Source organism: Microchirus variegatus, assembly GCF_963457635.1.
Source record: "Microchirus variegatus genome assembly, chromosome: 2".
NCBI classification, from domain to species: Eukaryota; Metazoa; Chordata; class Actinopteri; order Pleuronectiformes; family Soleidae; genus Microchirus; species Microchirus variegatus.
Window position 1 is genome coordinate 10,077,020 of NC_139803.1, and position 17,567 is coordinate 10,094,586.

At 44.3% G+C, this 17,567-nt stretch overlaps 2 protein-coding genes across 2 annotated transcripts; one reads left to right on the forward strand and one right to left on the reverse strand.

Annotated features, from left to right (window-relative positions):
• Positions 1–3,476: 3,476 nt before the first annotated feature.
• dmpk (DM1 protein kinase) lies at positions 3,477–14,426 on the forward strand. The gene is made up of 15 exons (XM_083910110.1): positions 3,477–4,436; positions 7,473–7,564; positions 7,671–7,754; positions 7,927–8,022; positions 8,104–8,252; positions 8,360–8,453; positions 8,540–8,737; positions 8,820–9,068; positions 9,172–9,251; positions 9,328–9,424; positions 9,512–9,675; positions 10,457–10,554; positions 12,002–12,069; positions 12,235–12,318; positions 13,034–14,426. Exons 1-15 carry the CDS (start codon positions 4,286–4,288, stop codon positions 13,133–13,135), a joined length of 1,806 nt encoding a protein of 601 aa, XP_083766236.1. The 5' UTR covers positions 3,477–4,285; the 3' UTR covers positions 13,136–14,426.
• A 538-nt stretch (positions 14,427–14,964) lies between these two features.
• LOC310944714 (transcription factor Ovo-like 2) lies at positions 14,965–17,132 on the reverse strand (the record flags this gene model as incomplete). Its single annotated transcript, XM_083910522.1, has 4 exons — positions 14,965–15,305; positions 15,406–15,589; positions 16,729–16,958; positions 17,033–17,132. The coding sequence occupies 4 exons, from the start codon at positions 17,130–17,132 to the stop codon at positions 14,965–14,967; spliced, it is 855 nt and encodes a 284-aa protein (XP_083766648.1).
• Between the last annotated feature and the right edge of the window lie 435 nt (positions 17,133–17,567).

A 17,567-nucleotide genomic window follows, 5' to 3' on the forward strand; every position in this document is an offset into this window, starting at 1 on the left:
TTCTCCAGCAGTCTTTGCAGCACCATGCGGACATGCTGGACGTGTTCCTGCTCGGACTCCGAGAAGATGAGGATGTCATCCAAATACACGAACAGGAATTTGTCCAGCATGTCACGCAGAATGTCGTTGACTAGGTGCTGAAAGACTGCTGGAGCGTTCGTTAATCCAAACGGCATGACCAGGTATTCAAAATGACCCATAGGCGTGTTGAAGGCGGTCTTCCACTCGTCTCCCTCCCTGATACGAACCAGATGGTACGCGTTGCGAAGGTCGAGTTTGGAGAAAACTTTAGCCTTGCACAGGGGACTGAAGGCAGCGTCCATGAGCGGCAGAGCATATTTGTTGTGGACCGTGATCTCATTGAGACCACGATAGTCGATACAAGGGCGCAGGGTACCATCCTTCTTCTGGACAAAGAAGAAACCGGCTCCGACAGGGGATGAAGAGGGACGAATGAGGCCAGCGGCCAGAGACTGGTTGACGTATTCCTCCATGCATGAGCGTTCGGTCTGGGATAGATTATACAGCCGTCGGGAAGGTAATGTGGACCCCGGAAGCAGGTCAATGCCGCAGTCGTATGGTCGATGGGGAGGAAGAGAGAGAGCCAAGTCCTTGGAGAACACCTCCCCGAGGTCGTGGTACGCCGCCGGAATCGTGGAAAGGTCTGGTGGCTTGGGAACCGGAACCGGAGAGGTCGAAGGAGCGGGCAGTGCTGAGCGGAGGCAGCGGGAGTGACATGGAACGCTCCAGCTGGAGAGTTGCCCAGACGACCAGTCGAACCGGGGATTGTGAAGCGCCAACCAGGGCAGGCCCAGCACGATCGGGGAGGAAGACGAAGGAATCAGGAACAATTGAAGCAGCTCGTGGTGGTTGCCGGACAGGACCAGGGCGATGGGTCTGGTGCGATGAGTGACTGTGGCCAGGATCTTGCCGTCGAGGTCGTGGATCTCCTTCGGAGTCTCGAGCGGGATCGTGGGGATCCCGGCCTGGAGGGCAGTGTCCAAGTCCAGGAAACAGTCGTCTGCGCCAGAATCGACCAGACAGGGGAGCGTGATCGACTTCTGATCCCACCGGAGTTGACCTGGGAGGATCACACGTCTCCTTGTGGCACGGGAAACGGCACCGCCTGCCAACACTCCTGCGTGTGTTGGAGGGCTTAGTCTTTTAGGACGTACTGGACAGTTTGCCCGTTGATGGCCCAGTTCGCCGCAGTAGAGACAGGTCCCGCTTCTCACCCTCACCATCCGCTCCGCGGAGGTGAGTCGAGTACGCCCCAGCTGCATCGGTTCAGGTGAACCAGGAAAGGTAGGAAAAGGAGGCAGAGAAATGGGAGCCGGATTGAGGGGACGTGAGTGGCTAGTGACACGCCGGCTATTCGCCGTTCTCTCTCGATCCCTCTCCCGGATGCGATTATCGAGCATGATACACAAGGCAATGAGTGAATCTAAATCGTGGGCGTCGTTCCGTGTTGCTAGTTCATCGCGTATTTCTCTATTCAGATTTCTAACGAACATAGCGCGCAGCGCCGCGTCGTTCCACGAACTCTCCGCAGCGTGAATGCGGAACTGAATAGAAAAATCAGCCACCGATGAATTAGCCTGTTTGGTGTTGATTAGTTTGGAGGAAATATCGGACTCCTGAAGAGAGTGATCGAAAACTTTGCACAACTGGCTGGTGAACGACGAGTAACTAACTGAAGCGGGGGCTGCGTTGGATAGCGTGGCCGTTGCCCACTGAGCGGCTCGCCCCGACAATAAATTTACCACGAAGGCAATTCTGGCGTTGTCATCGGGGTAGGTGCGTGGTTGTAAGCTAAAAACTAGCGAACATTGAAAAAGGAAGCTTGTGCTTTTACCAATCTCCCCGGAGAATCGTTCGGGGATGGGAACAAAAGGTTCCCGCGGCGAACTAGTGGAAGTGGCTAAGCTAGCGCTACTAGCCGCAACTACCTGCTCCGCGCTAGCGGACACGGAAGTGGCGGAGGCTACGGGAGGGTTAGCCGACCTAGCAGCATTAGCCATGAGTTCGCGGAGTGAAAGGGATACCTTCGAAAGCATCTGACTATGGCGCCCGATGAGTACGCCCTGGGCGGAAATAGCCTGCTTACACGCGTCAAAGTCCGCCGGGTCCATGTTGGTCAGATCGTTATGTAATGATTAGTGGCGTGGACCCGAAAGCAGACGGAGACGGAGGTGGCTATTTCAAAACAATATAAATTTATTTACGAAAAAATGTATAACAAAAAACGACTTCCCAAAAGTGGGAAGCGATAGGGGATAGGTGGAGAGAAAGGAGGAAAATTGTCCTTGCAGCTACTGCGGGGGTGACTCGGCAGGTCGGCGGAAATCCAGAGTGGAGATAACTCACGAACGTGGCACAGGAGATCCCAGGAGAATAGGGAGACCGGAACAGCCAGGGAGTTGAAGACCAGCAGGAGACGTGACGACCTGGAGCGGAGACGAACGGGTAAGTATTCTTGTGAGGTAAGTACAGCGAGAGAGCTGGTAGCATGACTTTACCCATGTATGTTCGAAAACGATCTGACACCGGTGAGGAGAAATGGCTCCGCCTTTAAGCCCCGCTGATTACACATCTGGTGCAGGTGAGGAGGAGCCGCGCAGGTGCAAACGATCACCGGTGTCTGGGAACTGGGTCAGCCACGCCCCCTGCAGAGTCAGAGGAGAGGGGAAAGAGCAGCAGCCACAAAAACAACACTAATAATAAAATTGAGGAGAAGGTGCAGGTGGAATCGTAACAACAGCAACACACAATCACAACAGTGTCGAAAAGTAGAACTAAAATAAGGAAATAAAGACTATTAAATATGTGCAAATGAAAACAAGAAAGGAGGGAGAGTTGGAAAAATGCCTGTACATAGTTTCCATTTTTTGGGCCTGTTTTTGGACTTTGAGACAAAGACTCAAACAGATGTTATTTTAAATATGTGTTATACTGTTCACATTTCAAATTTAACACGCCAAATCTGGTGTTCATTTACAACTACAATGTTTTTGTTTTTTTTATTAAATACAACTAGTTTTTCTTCATTTTAAATTGTTAATACACCATTTTGACATAAATAACTGCCACATATTGAAAGTTATTCTGGAAAAATGCCCTTTTTTCGGGACACTAATGATTCACAATTTCATAAATATACAGTTTTTTTTCATGATATCAATATAACCAATGACTCACATGTGACTGGTAAGTCCAAAATTCTTAAAAATCATTTGCACTCTTACTGGAATAAATATCAGTCGCCCTCACACAGTGACTTTGATCGAGACAATGCAGTTATAAACAGTTATAAAGTGGGGAGATTACACATTTAAGGCGGTGCTGTGTGGCAGCTGTGGTGTATTTATAAAGCGAGAGGAGAGGAAGAGGCAGTGCACTCCAAAAGTCAACAGGGAGGGATAAAAGGGGGAGCGCGGACACAAAGAGCCACAGATAAAGGATGGACTAAAAAAGAATGGAGTGCAAGAAGAAGAAGAAGAGTGTGAGGCAGTTTCCAAAGAAGAAGAAACAATCTCTGCTGCATCAGTGACATGGAGGGGAGCAGAGGGAAGCATGGCGTGACAGAGGGGTGAGAAGGGAGACGAGAACTTTGAAAATATGACAGTGTGATTCAGGTCAGTGGTTCCTGTTTGCTTTGTCACCGTGGGAAGAAAAAAAGGGGAAGACGGGCAAGTACAAGGGCGGCTCATAAAAAATGATTATTGGCTAAATGAAAAGGAAAAGAGGAAATTGATTTAGTGCATGTTCACACTTCTCACTTAGGTCTCATTGTTTTTAATAGAAAGTGTTGTTGTTGTACTTTGAATAGAGACGCTGAGACAAAGAGAGAGGGGGAGAGAGTTAATTGCCAAAAAAGGTCTTGAGCCAGAGTTGGAGAAAGTGCAGGCTTGACAGATGCTTCACAGCCATGGAGAGTCACAGGCAGACAAGAGCAAGAGCAGAGACACAGACAGAGGACAGAAGTGACTTATAAAGACAAAAAAAAGGTGACATTTTAGGCAAAGGAAACACGATCTGTCAGGAAAAAGGGGATGTTTGCACAGAAAACACACGCTCCTGTGCAGTAAACAGGTCAGGGACGGTGGGTGGGGTCAGGTGATGATCCCAAACAGTGACTGTATGTGAGTGTGAGGGTGGGCTGTTACTGTAAACTGTGACACTCAAGAGGAAACCAAGAGGAGCCAGCTTGTGTCACTGTAAATTCAGCAACAGATGAACGCCACGGTTTCACTGCAGTTCTAAACCGACACCCACACCGGGCGTCATGTCAACCACGCCTGACCCGGCTCAGGGTCACCAGTCGACAGGACCCGTCGGCCTCCAGACCCTGCTGGACCTGCTGGTGGGGGTCTACCAGGAGTTCTGCTCCTCACCCTTTGCAAGGGAAAAATATGTCTCTGGTTTCCTGCAGTGGGGTGAGTGCTTTCCTTTTACTGTGTATTTGTGTTTTTATTATTTTACGACATCCTCGTGAAGCCAGTGATATGTTAATAATCATCTTATCCATCAACAAAAAATGATACTGATCAGAATTAAAGTCCATGTTGCTCTGTGGTCGAGAATGTGCCATAAATCACTCCACGATAAGTCACATTAACACCATGTGTAACCCACACAACACTTGATACAGCTTCATTCAACAACATGCATTTAGTCATTCATTACCTCCACCGTTGCAAACACATAGCAGCCATAGCAACTTCAGTCTCAGTTTTAGTTTAAGATTAATCGAATGCACGTGAGACAATTCACAAAAATAAAGAATGGATTAAAATGTTCCAAATGAAGATGGACTCTAAGTTTAATGTGCATTTAAATGAATCTAAACCCAAACAAGATTATTTTGTAAAGACTGACCAAAAGACACAGTCGTCATGGTCAACAATCACACACACACACACACACACACACACACACACACACACACACACACACACACACACACACACACACACACACACACACACACACACACACACCTGCCTCTGTGAGGAGGTGCAGCACTCCAGATCAACAGGAGACCATTACAAGGTCATGAAAGTCTTGAAAAGAAAATCACTGATGAGTCACCGTGACATTGGTCAACTGGTGTCACATCACTCAAATCCCCCCACCCAGAGACACACAGACAGACGGTGGACACATGTGGATAATAATACACACACACACACACACACACACACGGTCAGTGCTTACATTTAGTATATCGAGCATGTGGCCGTATTATATTGTCATGTAGCTGAATAGATATGTGGGCGTGCGGGTGCGTTTGATGACCTCTATCATTCCAATTTTAACCACATCATCACGTGACCTGGGATGAGAGGATCCAGTGTCAGAGGGTTCTGTGATGAAGCACATTGCTCCTCCTTTTTAACAAAGCAATATCCACAAACCTACTTGTCACATGACCACCAAAACTGCTGATACTGGTTCTTTCCTTCTTTTTGGCCAGTCATATGTCTCATCTTTGCCCTCGCTAATTCATGAAGGACCACCTCACTGCAGTGCCCTACATACAAAATCCTTCTCACCAAATGCTCCATCGTGCAGCTCTGTTCTCAATGGACTCTGGTGACTCCTTACAAGGCTTTCAGACTTGATGTCTTGATGGGTGAAAAGCCAGAGTCAACATTTACAGGCACTTGCCCATGTCTCCATCACTGTTTTCTTCAAAAATATTTCAAAAGCAGCAAAGTTCCAACAGAGTTGACGAGTGGAGTGTGTGCACATGAGAGTTAATGCACTTTAATAATAGTAATAATCAGTCAAAAAAAGTGACATAAGGTACTCATCTTTTAGCAATAAAGCATTAAATACGTTATTTATAAGATATTTACAGTTTGCACAATGGAAATTTAAATATCAGCGATTTTACATTTTTGTTGTTCTCTGAAAACCTTGGTCTCCACCTATTTTCCTCGTGGAGGGGAGTGATTTCCGTTCATGTTGACAGGAAGCTGGCAGAGCACTCGACGGTGGTGGAATTGAATAAACACACGCAGACACAGGCTTCAGTGGAAACACAAAGCTTTCATGTCCCCTGTACTTTTATATAGGATCTACTTTTGTTGTGTTGTACATTCTGCTTTTCATTGATACACACTGTTAAAATAATCAATTTTAATAGACACACACACACTTCCTCTGCAAACACATTATAATCTCAGTTCCTCAAGGTAATTGGGAAATGGTAGTTATTATTTCATATATATCACAATTGGAAAACTGGCTGCAACTTCTTAAATCTATGTGTGACTCAGTGAGTATCGAAAATCATGACAGAAGTCAAGGCCAAACACATTCTTTACACACACAGATTCACATGCAAGCGCTGTTTTTAATAGTTACAGAGTTACTTTTGGGAGGATACATGTGCAGGAAGCACAGAGAACAGGATGGAAAGCAATGTCCATGTCCTCTGCAGAGAGAGAAACTGTGCCAAGTGTGAAAGTTATCAAGGTGCTGGACACGTGTGTGTTCAAATAACAGGGTTGCAGTAAGGTTTGGGCATCATTTATGACAAGATTTTTATTTTGTGCCGCTCTACTGAACCTGGGATAGAGTCTTCTCATTTGGCTCCTGTTGTTCTAGGAAGCTGTAACAGTGTGGAGGGAATGTCCGTGTGCACCGGGGGCTAAGTGTGTGTTCCCAACGTTTACACTCTTTCTGTCTCGCCTGCATTCCTCTCCGTGTCTTAGGTATAGAGGAATGAGAATGAAAATAAAAATAGCGGACTGGAAAACTTTGCCTCAATTCATAAATGACCGCTGCTATTTTTAGCCACACGGAGTGACTCCAATTCAGAGACTCCCTTTATGGCAAAAAACATTTTTTTTAAAGTCTTATTTTGTTTAGTTTTTATAGTTTCAATTCTTTTCCATCTTTATTTATTTCAATATTGGTGGTTTCTGTCATTAATTACACATTTTAGTTAGTGGAGCCTGGTGCACTTATCTTTCTATTTCTACTTAGTTTTATAACCTAAGTATAATATATGTCTACTTACGGGTACAAATAACTGGAATAACAGGAATAATCTTCACACAAACCACTTCATCTCATAATTTAAAGGTGCATTATGTAATAAATCTAAAACAACTGGTCATAAAATCCTCCTAATATGTCACAGAGACTCAGGAATAATGTTCATATAACAAACTGAACTCACCAACAACAACAGTACAGACAAAATATTTGCATTAAAAAAAATATTTTGCAGACTGCAAATCATGTTTATGTTTTGAAATCATGTTTTGGCATGTGGCGCCACCTACCGCCATCTACCAATCTTTGCAGTCAGTAGAGTCTCAGCTGCCGAGCAACCACAGATTTTTCGTTGTCAGAAAACGAAAAACCTTAAAGACCTCGGTATTTTGAATTTGAATGTAGTAACCGTTTTTGGCCACATTCTTACATATGGCGTCTTTAATCTCTGTCCTCCATCATAGCTGAGCCCCTGGTGAGGCAGGTGAAGAGGACTCGCATCAAAAGAGAAGACTTTCACATACTGAAGGTGATTGGCCGAGGCACATTCAGTGAGGTGAGCACACCTGCAGCAAGGATTCAACATCTGGAAATATTTGCAATTGGCATGATCTGACTAGAGAATTAGAGAATTATCTCGAGTTCGCGTGCTTGTGTTGCAGGTCGCCGTGGCCAGGATGCGACGCACACAAGAGGTGTACGCTCTGAAGATTATGAATAAGTGGGACATGCTGAGGCGAGGAGAGGTACACACAAACAAATCTGCACTCACACTCACAGGATAAAGAATATATGCTGGATTGAGATGAAGGAGGAAAGGAAGGAAAGTATAACAGGGGGGGGTTACTTTGTTACTGTGATTTAACCTGGACGACGTCCTCGTTGTGGCTCTGACCCGGTTGTTTCTGTCTCGTGCAGACGGCGTGTTACCAGGAAGAGAGGGAGGTTCTACTGAAGGGTGACAGACGCTGGATCACAGAACTGCACTATTCATTTCAGGACGACAACTTTCTGGTATATGAACAAACTGTGTCACACAATGCAATGAATATCCATATCCTGCTAATTTATTGTGTATATAATGTGTTTTTTAAGTACCTGGTGATGGATTACTATGTTGGCGGCGACCTGCTGACTCTGCTCAGTAAGTTTGGAGACAGAATTCCCGAGGAAATGGCTCAGTTCTACCTGGCTGAGATGGTCATGGCTATTGACTCTGTCCACAAACTGGGTTATGTCCACAGGTAGATTATTCTCCTATTCTCTGATACCACTTTCAATTACTGATTGAATTAGTTTCAGATGCATGTACAGTTCTTAGAGGAGTCTGCACTAACTATTCGTTACACAGAGACATCAAACCTGACAACATCCTGCTGACAGCTGACGGTCACATCAGACTGGGCGACTTTGGTTCTTGTCTCAGGCTCCTGGATGATGGCATGGTCAGTTTTGGTGTTCATGAAACACAGCAAATCATGGATCCGGACCAGCTATAGTGACAAAATAATAATCCTGACCTATTTTGCAGGTCCACTCATCTCTAGCAGTTGGGACCCCAGACTACTTGTCTCCAGAGATTTTAAGAGCACTTGATGGAGGTGGAGGTTATGGCCCTGAATGTGACTGGTGGGCTTTGGGTATCTGTGCCTATGAAATGCTGCTGGGGACCACGCCTTTCTATGCAGAGTCCATCTCTCTAACGTATGCTAAGATCATCCACTTTCAGGTACATAAACTTATACATACATCCATGAACACTCAGATATAACAGTGTATCCAAAGAGCAATCCTGTCCTTTTTCCTCACAGGAGTATTTTCAGTTCCCTCCTTCTGGCCCCGAGATCTCAGACAAGGCTCGTTCCTTCATCACCGGGCTCATCTGTGAGAGGGAAATCCGTCTGGGGAGGAACGACTTCAGTGACTTCAGGAGTCACCCGTTCTTCTGTGGACTGGACTGGGGTTCCCTGCACAAGCTCTCTGCCCCCTACCGACCTGATGTGTCCAATCCCACTGACACGTCCAACTTTGACATCCTGGATGACTGTCTAAGTGAAGCGGTTAGTGAAGAGAGTACACTTACTGGTGCATATGTATCTGAATGTCATGTGGAGGATAAAGAAGTACACAATTCTAAGAAGTTAATACCCAATTCTTCGGCAGGAAACCCTCTCTGATGTAATGGACAGAGCACCAATAGGAATACACTTGGCCTTCGTTGGATATTCTTACACTGCCACCAGGTGAATATATAACTTATTATCTGTCATATTCACCTCCAACTTGCTTCCATAAGGATTATAGAACTCTCTCCTATAGTCAGACGGGCGCCATAGACCGCAGTCATGACATCATGATGCAGATTGACCGCACGAGGCTCAGGGATCGCGAGAATCTGTACGCAGCGGAGAAACTGGTGAGACGTGGGGCACAAAGGAAAAACTTCCTTCTACCTCAACTTTTATGTTGACTCTAATCTACCTGCCTGTGGTTTAAAATTCAGAGCCAGCTGTTGCATCTCACAGATACTCTGCCACACTCCCTGCCCGCGTTGCTGGAGCTGCCAGTCACCGTGGAACAAGGCTGTGCTGCATCCACCCAAACCACCACTGAGGAGGAGGAGGAGGAGACTGAGCAGTTATCGGCACTTGATGAAGACTTGCAGAGGTCGGTTTTCAACACTCAAATTAGTGTCAGACACGTCAATACAATAGTGTTTTCTCCACTTGAAATTAATCTGATTACAACCATTTCCTTGTGAGTAAAGTTTAGGTGCAAAAGAGTGGTAAGGAACACAAGGCAACTGAATAAGACCATCATTTTCACTCAAAATCTCTATATATGCTGTGTTGCAAGATAAAAGCATGACAATTCAGCAAAATCTCCAACAAATCTTCTGACGTTACAAGCCACAAATACCACACGAACATTCCTTTCAAGTATCGGGAACAGACATTCCACATCGAGAAAATCTTGAATCACCCAGTTTTAAAACTTCCATGTGAATCTATATTTATCCATACTCAGAATATGACTAACACCTATAAATGTTAATTCCCATGAAGCCTCTTAATGCTGCCAAGACCTCTACACGGGGGGGTGACTAATGTTTCCCAAACAAAACAAAGTTAAAGTCATTTTCAGAATTCTGTAAAAGTAAAACAATGTGGTCTTATTTCCTTATGGGAGAACAACACATTGTAGAAGGCAAAAAGAGGACCTTCAACATCTGACATCACAACCTTGAGTACCCATATCAGGGCTATATTTAAACCTCCAGAGTTGTGATGATGCACTGACCACCAAGCGATAACCATAATAGTAACCAAACAGTGTGGTCACATGACAGAGGGGTGGCGCACATCTATCTTTATGGCGTTTGCTTAGTGAAGGTTTAAGGATGTTGTCGGCTTCATGTTAATCACTCTGTCACCACTTTATTCACCAGTAAGTTAGACGAAGCAGAGAGGAGACGCTGTGAGCTCGAGGAGACGATGGAGAGACTGAAGGGCGAGATGCAGGACTGGAGAGCCTCCAAAGAAACAGGCAAGGGAATCGGTGTCTGTGCTTCCTCTTCCACACACCATCTTCATCATCATTAAAGTTCCACTCCTTTTACTCAAGCATACCATGGCATAGAATTTTTACACATCCATGAAGCAGCATTCTTTATGCGGGACAGTGAGACAGCAGTGAAGTGTGCAGCAGGAGTGACAGGTGGCTTCAAGGTGAGGGTGGGATTACATCCAGGGATCAACTCTGAGCCCCGTCTTGTGTGCAGTGGTGATGACAGGTTGACGGATGAGGGTGCAGGCAGGAGACTCGAGACGAGTTGTTAGCAGATGCAATTTGGAATCTGTAGTGAGTGTAAGAGGACAGGTGGAAGAGAGAGAGAGCCTGGAGAGGTGGAGGTATGCAGCGGAGAGGAGAGGAATGAAGGTTAGCAGGAGCCAGGCAGAATACCTGGTGGTACGGTGAAGATGCAAGGAGTAGAAATAGAGAAAGTGGATGAGTTTAAATACTTGGGGTCAACCAGGCAAAAGCAATGGACAATGCACAAGAGAGGTAAAGAAGAGAGTGCAGACAGGAGACAGAGCTGGAGGTAGAAGAGCTGAAGATGCTGAGATCTTTGTTGGGGGTGACCACCATTTGAGATGGTCTGGTCACATGTCAAGGAGGGATTGTGATTGTATTGGACAAAGGATGAAGAGGAAGACATCAGAGAAGGTTCATGGATGTTGTGAAGGAGGACAGGTGGTGTAACAGAAGAGGACACAAGGAAGAGGGCGAAATGGGGAAAGGGAGAAGCCCAAAGAAGAAGAAAATAAGATGAACTCGTAAATATCCTTTCAAATCTGATGAAAAGCAATGAAATCCACAGAACATTAAGGACAAGGGCCAAACAAGTGTGCCGATTCCAGTGTACGATACAAAGGCCTGAGGCTGTTTTTTTATTTCAGTAACATTATCTAATCACAAAGACGCCCGTAAAAACCTAAGCACTACTTTTACAGTCCCGAGTTTCCTAAGAGCAACATAAATGTGAGGTTGGAATGAGTTCCAGACAATCTGAATAAACACCAGCGCTGCACATGCAGGCCCTGCAGCATCTGCTTACACTGGAGGCCTCAGTCAGGACACGGTGGTAAATACCCACGCTAAGAATAGCCTGGGTATGCAGCGACCTGAATGCCCTTCTCCATAAATCAATAGTTAGTCATGCACTTTTTAGAAAATACAGGAGTGAACGTCTCCGTGCTGCTGGATGAAGGCGGTGTGAATAAAGACGACATCAGCATGTGGATAATATGCATGAATTGTTCCTTTCTGTGTGTTATGATAAAAACACAACAGTCCCATGCTTGGCTTCACTTCACTCACCTCTGTCACCTCCCTCATCACCACACACACATGATGTTGTTTTCGGCATCTCAAGGTTTAAGTGCCTGCAACGTCACTGCTGCACTCTGATGTTCCTTTCTCTCCCTTTCAGTCACAGAGCTGAGTATCTACCCAGCATCCCTTGCTGTGCCTGCCCACTGTGTGGATGCACCAGGGGATGTAAGCCTTTCTTTCATCCACTTCCACTTTTTTTTTTTTAACCTGTGTGACTGTCGCAGAAGCTTTTCAGAAGTCAGACAGACAGCATCTCTATCTATGACATGTGACGTGTCCACTCGGTCCTTTGTTGTCTGTCCACTGCTCTGACTCTCGCATGTGTTACAGAGGAGGAGGAGGAGGACAGCGCCCCCTACTTGCCATTACCCACTGGTGATTTCTCTCCACCGTCACCTGCTCCTGTTCCACAGGGTACAGACAAAATCCAAAAGTCTCATCATCTTATATATGAATATATGTGGATGATTTAGTCTTCACAGCAGCTCTAGACTAATCTGACTGACTGAGAGTCACTAATAGGTAATAGTATGATTATTTCTGATTTAAAAGATAAAGCAAAATCAATGGAATTACCACAATTAACCTGGTTTAGATAGCAAGACCTAATCGTTATTTGGGAATGTCATTGTGTGCAATGCCTGTTACAAACAACAACAAACCTAACCATTTTAATGGTAAATTGGTGTGGAAATAACACACAACTCCTTATATGGACATCCTGGTTGTTTGTGTTTATAGGTCACATATTCAAGCTTTAAAAAATGTCTTCATATGTGTTGTTGAGTCAAAGTTATGATTCATTTTGATATGGCTTTTTTAGTAGTGAGGTAAAAGAGCAATAATTGTGCAGAAGTCACAAAATTAGAGTGCTTTTCTCTGCTTTTTGTTCATAAAAACGTGAAGTATTTCCAAATTTCACAAACCCAGTCCGATTTTAAACATTATGAGTATTTTTTTTGCTCAGGTGTGTTTATATAGTTGTTGAAAAAAAGGATATAAGACACTCTATATTGCACATTCTTATGGCCTCTGTATAAACAGATATATAACTGTGTTATAAGGGTTGAATAAAAAAGCTGACTGATCATGAATCTAATTCAAAGACTCTCTGTGGTTTGCCCTTCAGGTTCACTTAGCACAGACGATGAGTGAGTCGTACCTGCTGGTGTGTGCAGAGCGGGGGGAGGTGGAGGTCTGGGAGAGGCATTGTTACACCGAGCTCTCCTGAGTGCACACACACACACCGACTTGGACCGTTGACCAACGCTCGACGACATTCACTCACTCTCACCTTCCCAAGTAAGAGAAAGAAGGAAAAATACTTTATTTTCAGAAGCTTTTGAAGCATCCGAATAATACTCGCGGAAGTTTGTGAGACAATCCTGCTGGGAGCTAAGGAGGAAGACATGATGAGGACATTCTCTGACCCACCTTTCCTGCTCACCAGAATGAAAACCATGACTAAGATGTACTGAGTTCAGAGACCACTGAGGAAAAACGAGACTAATCTGTTGCCAGACACTGATATCTTAGTGTGCAAGGCTGAAAAAAAGACACAAACACGGAACAGATGTTTGTTTTTCTATTTTTGTAGCAAACAGAAAGTAAGATTTATTCAAATCAAAAGTTGTATCTGTGTTGTGCCAAATCACAATTTCCACTTGCTTTACCAGGCACTTTACATATAGTAAGGTTGAGACCTTACAGTGTTTTGGAACGGTGAATGAAGAGATGACGGGGCTTTGAATGAGTTATAGACTTTATAGCGGTGCCTATAGCATATTGTGTTTCTTGTGTCTCATGTATCTGCACTTTGGTTTGTCCTGTTTCAGTATTTCAAAGGTTCTGAGTTGCTCTTACATGTGTGATGTGCTGCATGACGTTGGACAGCTCGAGTGATATGATGTCTGACATAAAGCACAGAGATAACTCAGGCAGATCTTTTCATATTTGTTTGACTTAACTCCTTTACATTTAAGGCTGTACTTTAATAAATAATAAAGTCAGTTCCAGGTGTAACTGTGGAATGTAAACTCGAGATATGAACTAGAGAGGAACACCAGTCAGCAGTTATTTACATAAATTAAATTAAATAAATGAAAACATATCAACCACAGCACAGTGGATAGTTTTTTTTTTCTCCCAGGGGCCTCCTCACCCACAGTGGGAGCACAGATTCAGGAAAATGTATGATTTCTATACATTTTTGGTTTTTGGCTGTAAGCTTATGCTTATATTTAAGGGAAAATACGCAGAAATGTACCTTTAAAAAGTGCTTCGACACACGGGTGTTTAAGCATGAAGTTAACTTGCACATTTAATACACACAAGCACAGATGGAGGAGAAAAGCGTGGTTGACATGGTGTAACTGAATATGACTTATGAAAGTAAAAGAAATAAATGTTTTTTAAATTTGTTTGATGTTTTTTTTATTGTGTTTTATTTCAAATCTACGGAATAGTCCAAATCATTCAAAATACTCTCCACTCAGTTATGATTATAGGCAAAATCGGAGGTTTTACTAACCATGTTAACCACATTTGTCCACTTGAACAGACCCACTCGTGTCGTATTAATGACATGGAAAGTGTCTGAAATGATAAATCATCATATATCAAGAATTATGATGATTTTATTGGCATTTTCAAAAAACGACGGATGCATTATCCTCCTTTTGGTTGAAACCAAGTTCATGTATTGGAATAATATTTATAGAGTTTGAATATTTGAAGAGAAAAAAGGTGCTATCTGTGCTAACCTAGACATTTTCCTCTTGTCAACAGCAGGTTTACGGACTGTTTGCTTTTTTTCCAGAATTAAAAGACTTCAAGAAAACATTCAGAATATTTTTTAGTTTTTCATTTTTATTCTGAAAATAAACACGAGTTGTAACAAGAATTTAACACGTTAATAAAGTGGCTTTACATATAACAAATCTAAGACTGAAACAAAGGGCAAAGGTCATACACATCACTGGCCTGTTGGAAACTGATGACTTTGGTGATGAATTGCTTGTGACTCAGCTGTAAGTTATAAGAAATCCTATGGGAAAGAATTTACATAAAGTAAGCAGGATTTGAATACAGCAAATAAGGATTGAGTTTACAGTCCGCTGATGCAAAGCCACCGCCGCCGCTGCTGCTGCTGCTGTCGTGGGCCTGTCGACGGTAGTACCTTCGGAGGGCAGGGCTGCCGGGGTGACATTGTCTCACATGGAGGAAATATTCATCAGGGCGTCCAGAGGTGAAACCACAGTCTTCGCACACAAAGATCTTGGAGCGTCTCTGGCGGTAGGCGTACTGTTGGTGAACGCCGTGGATCTTCCTCTTGTGCGACTCCAGAGAGCAACGCTGGGTGAAGGCTTTCTCACACAGCTCACACTTGTAGGGACGGATACCTGTAAGCAGGTGGAGGCAAAAGGCTTTATTTTCAGAGTCTGAGTAGTGTGGAGGCAAAAATCTTGGAGGCCCAAACGTTTGAAGCTCATCTGATCTGACCTGTGTGTGTTCGCATGTGCCGTTTGAGGTCAAAGGTGTCGTTGAATCCTTTGCCACAGTATCGACACGGGTGCCTCTTCATCAGGCTGTGGCACTTGAGGTGGCGCGTCAACATGCGCTGCAGAGGGAATATCTTGTGGCACACTGAGCACACAAAGTCGCCCGAGCCTGGGGAGCTACGAGGACGTGGCTGCAGGGGAAAGGAGAAATTTAGTCAGAAAATGGCTTCATAAATACAACAAAAATGTTTCAACAATTAGAAAACCAAATCTGAAAATCCTCTGAGGCCCAATCTGACCATCAACACTCAAGTCTACGATCAATAGTTCCCATGGACATTACTGTTTTGAGATACAACAAAATCAGTTTCCTTTAAAGGTGCATTATGTAATAAATCTAAAGCAACTGGTCATAAAATCCTCCTAATATGTCACAGAGACTCAAGAATAATGTTCATATAACAAACCGAACTCACCAACAACAACAGTACAGCCAGAATATTTGCATTAAAATAAATATTTTGCAGACTGCAAATCATGTTTATGTTTTAAAATCAGGTTTTGGCATGTGGCGTCACCTACTGCCATCTACCAATCATTGCAGTCAGTAGAGTCTCAGCTGCCGAGCAACCACGGGTTGCCAGTTACGTCATAAACGAAACCTAAAAGACCTCGGTATTTTGAATTTGAATGGAGTAACCGTTTTTGGCCACATTCTTACATATGGCACCTTTAAATGACCAAATGACATTGACCACAAATACTGAAATGTTTGGCCCGTATGTTGACCGACTGACACTGGATACATGCACATGAAATGTCACGATAATTAAACACTATCATTTGAATATCGTTCAGATAGGTCAGATAAATGAAAAAAGAGCACAAATCATTTCATTTACAGCAATTTAAAACAAAACCGAAAAATTAAAAACACATTTATTTATATTTAATGACCTTTCACGGCTCTTTCATGACCTTTCGGTGGCTCACATTTTGAGAATCGCTGGTCTAATTTGAACATCTGACATCTGGTTGAATTTGTTCAATCAAAGGTAAAGAAAGATTTAAGGATTCAAGGATTGTTTTTTGGGGGTGGAAACAAAAGTCATTGCGAGCTCATTTGCATGTTTAAAAGAATAGGGGAATTACGTCAGGTCAAGATTCATCCTCAACAGTTGGTGTCTATTTCCATTTTTCAGAAAAACATTGTTCAGATCATTAAACCTCTGACAATTTCCTGACTGCTCTCATTCAGTGATCTGCACAGATTTCAGCCATTTTTTCAGAGTGAAAGTAAAGCAGAGTCTGTGTCAGAGCTTACCTTGGCTCTGGTGACCGGTGCCAGTGCACTGTGATGGTAGAAGGAGCTCCGGAGCATCAATGTGGACCAGTTCAGCCTGGCATCAGCCCCTGCTCCTCCTGCTCCTCCTGGTAACGGCACTCTCATTGTCGTTGCTGTCCCGTGTCCTAACGTGGCTGCTGACTGACACACAGTGACAGGATGCTTCGTGTCAGGACTGCTGCACATCTGCTCCTTCACACTGTCACACTCTGCAAAGACATAAAACAAGTGTTTATGAGACAATATTAGGAGGTTTGTGGATGTCACATCATCAAGTTCTTACCAACTGTGTCATCTTCTTTCCACTCGTGCTGCTCCGGTTCCTTCCACTGCCACGCTCCACAGGGCCCACGCTTCTTCTTAACAAGGAAAGACCTCGGCATCCTTTCTGGTTCTTAACTTCTGCTGATCTACTTCATCATCAGTGGGAAATTCTTAGAGCTATGTAGTAGGGAGGGGAGGGTCAGTCAGTGTTTTGACTGGAGCACACCTGTGTTGACTGTGCGCGTGCGCCGTTTTAACTGGTCCCCCGCCGGTTTTGCATGTCAGGTAGTGAGAATCCGGGGAGAATCACATTCAAGTGGCCCTTGACATGCAAAGTTTGGCCCCAGACCAAACCCTGGCCCCAGACAAAGGGCACGGTCTGAGTAACAGGAGTGAGCACAGAGGAGCCACAGCTTTAACTGCTAGGTAAATCAGGCCCTTTCTCGTCCTCGCCACCCTCTCCCCCCCACACCCTCCCTCCTGCTGCGATTGTATGGTGGGATTACTCAGCCATTCACACGCGCTGAAAAGATGTCAAACATTTGTTGTGTGTT

Coding starts and splice junctions, on each gene's coding strand:
- dmpk (XM_083910110.1), top strand. CDS start 4,286: ATGTCAACCACGCCTGACCCGGCTCAGGGTCACCAGTCGACAGGACCC. Junction 8,023..8,103: donor TTCAGGACGACAACTTTCTG/GTATATGAACAA, acceptor GTGTTTTTTAAG/TACCTGGTGATGGATTACTA. Junction 12,319..13,033: donor ACCTGCTCCTGTTCCACAGG/GTACAGACAAAA, acceptor TTTGCCCTTCAG/GTTCACTTAGCACAGACGAT.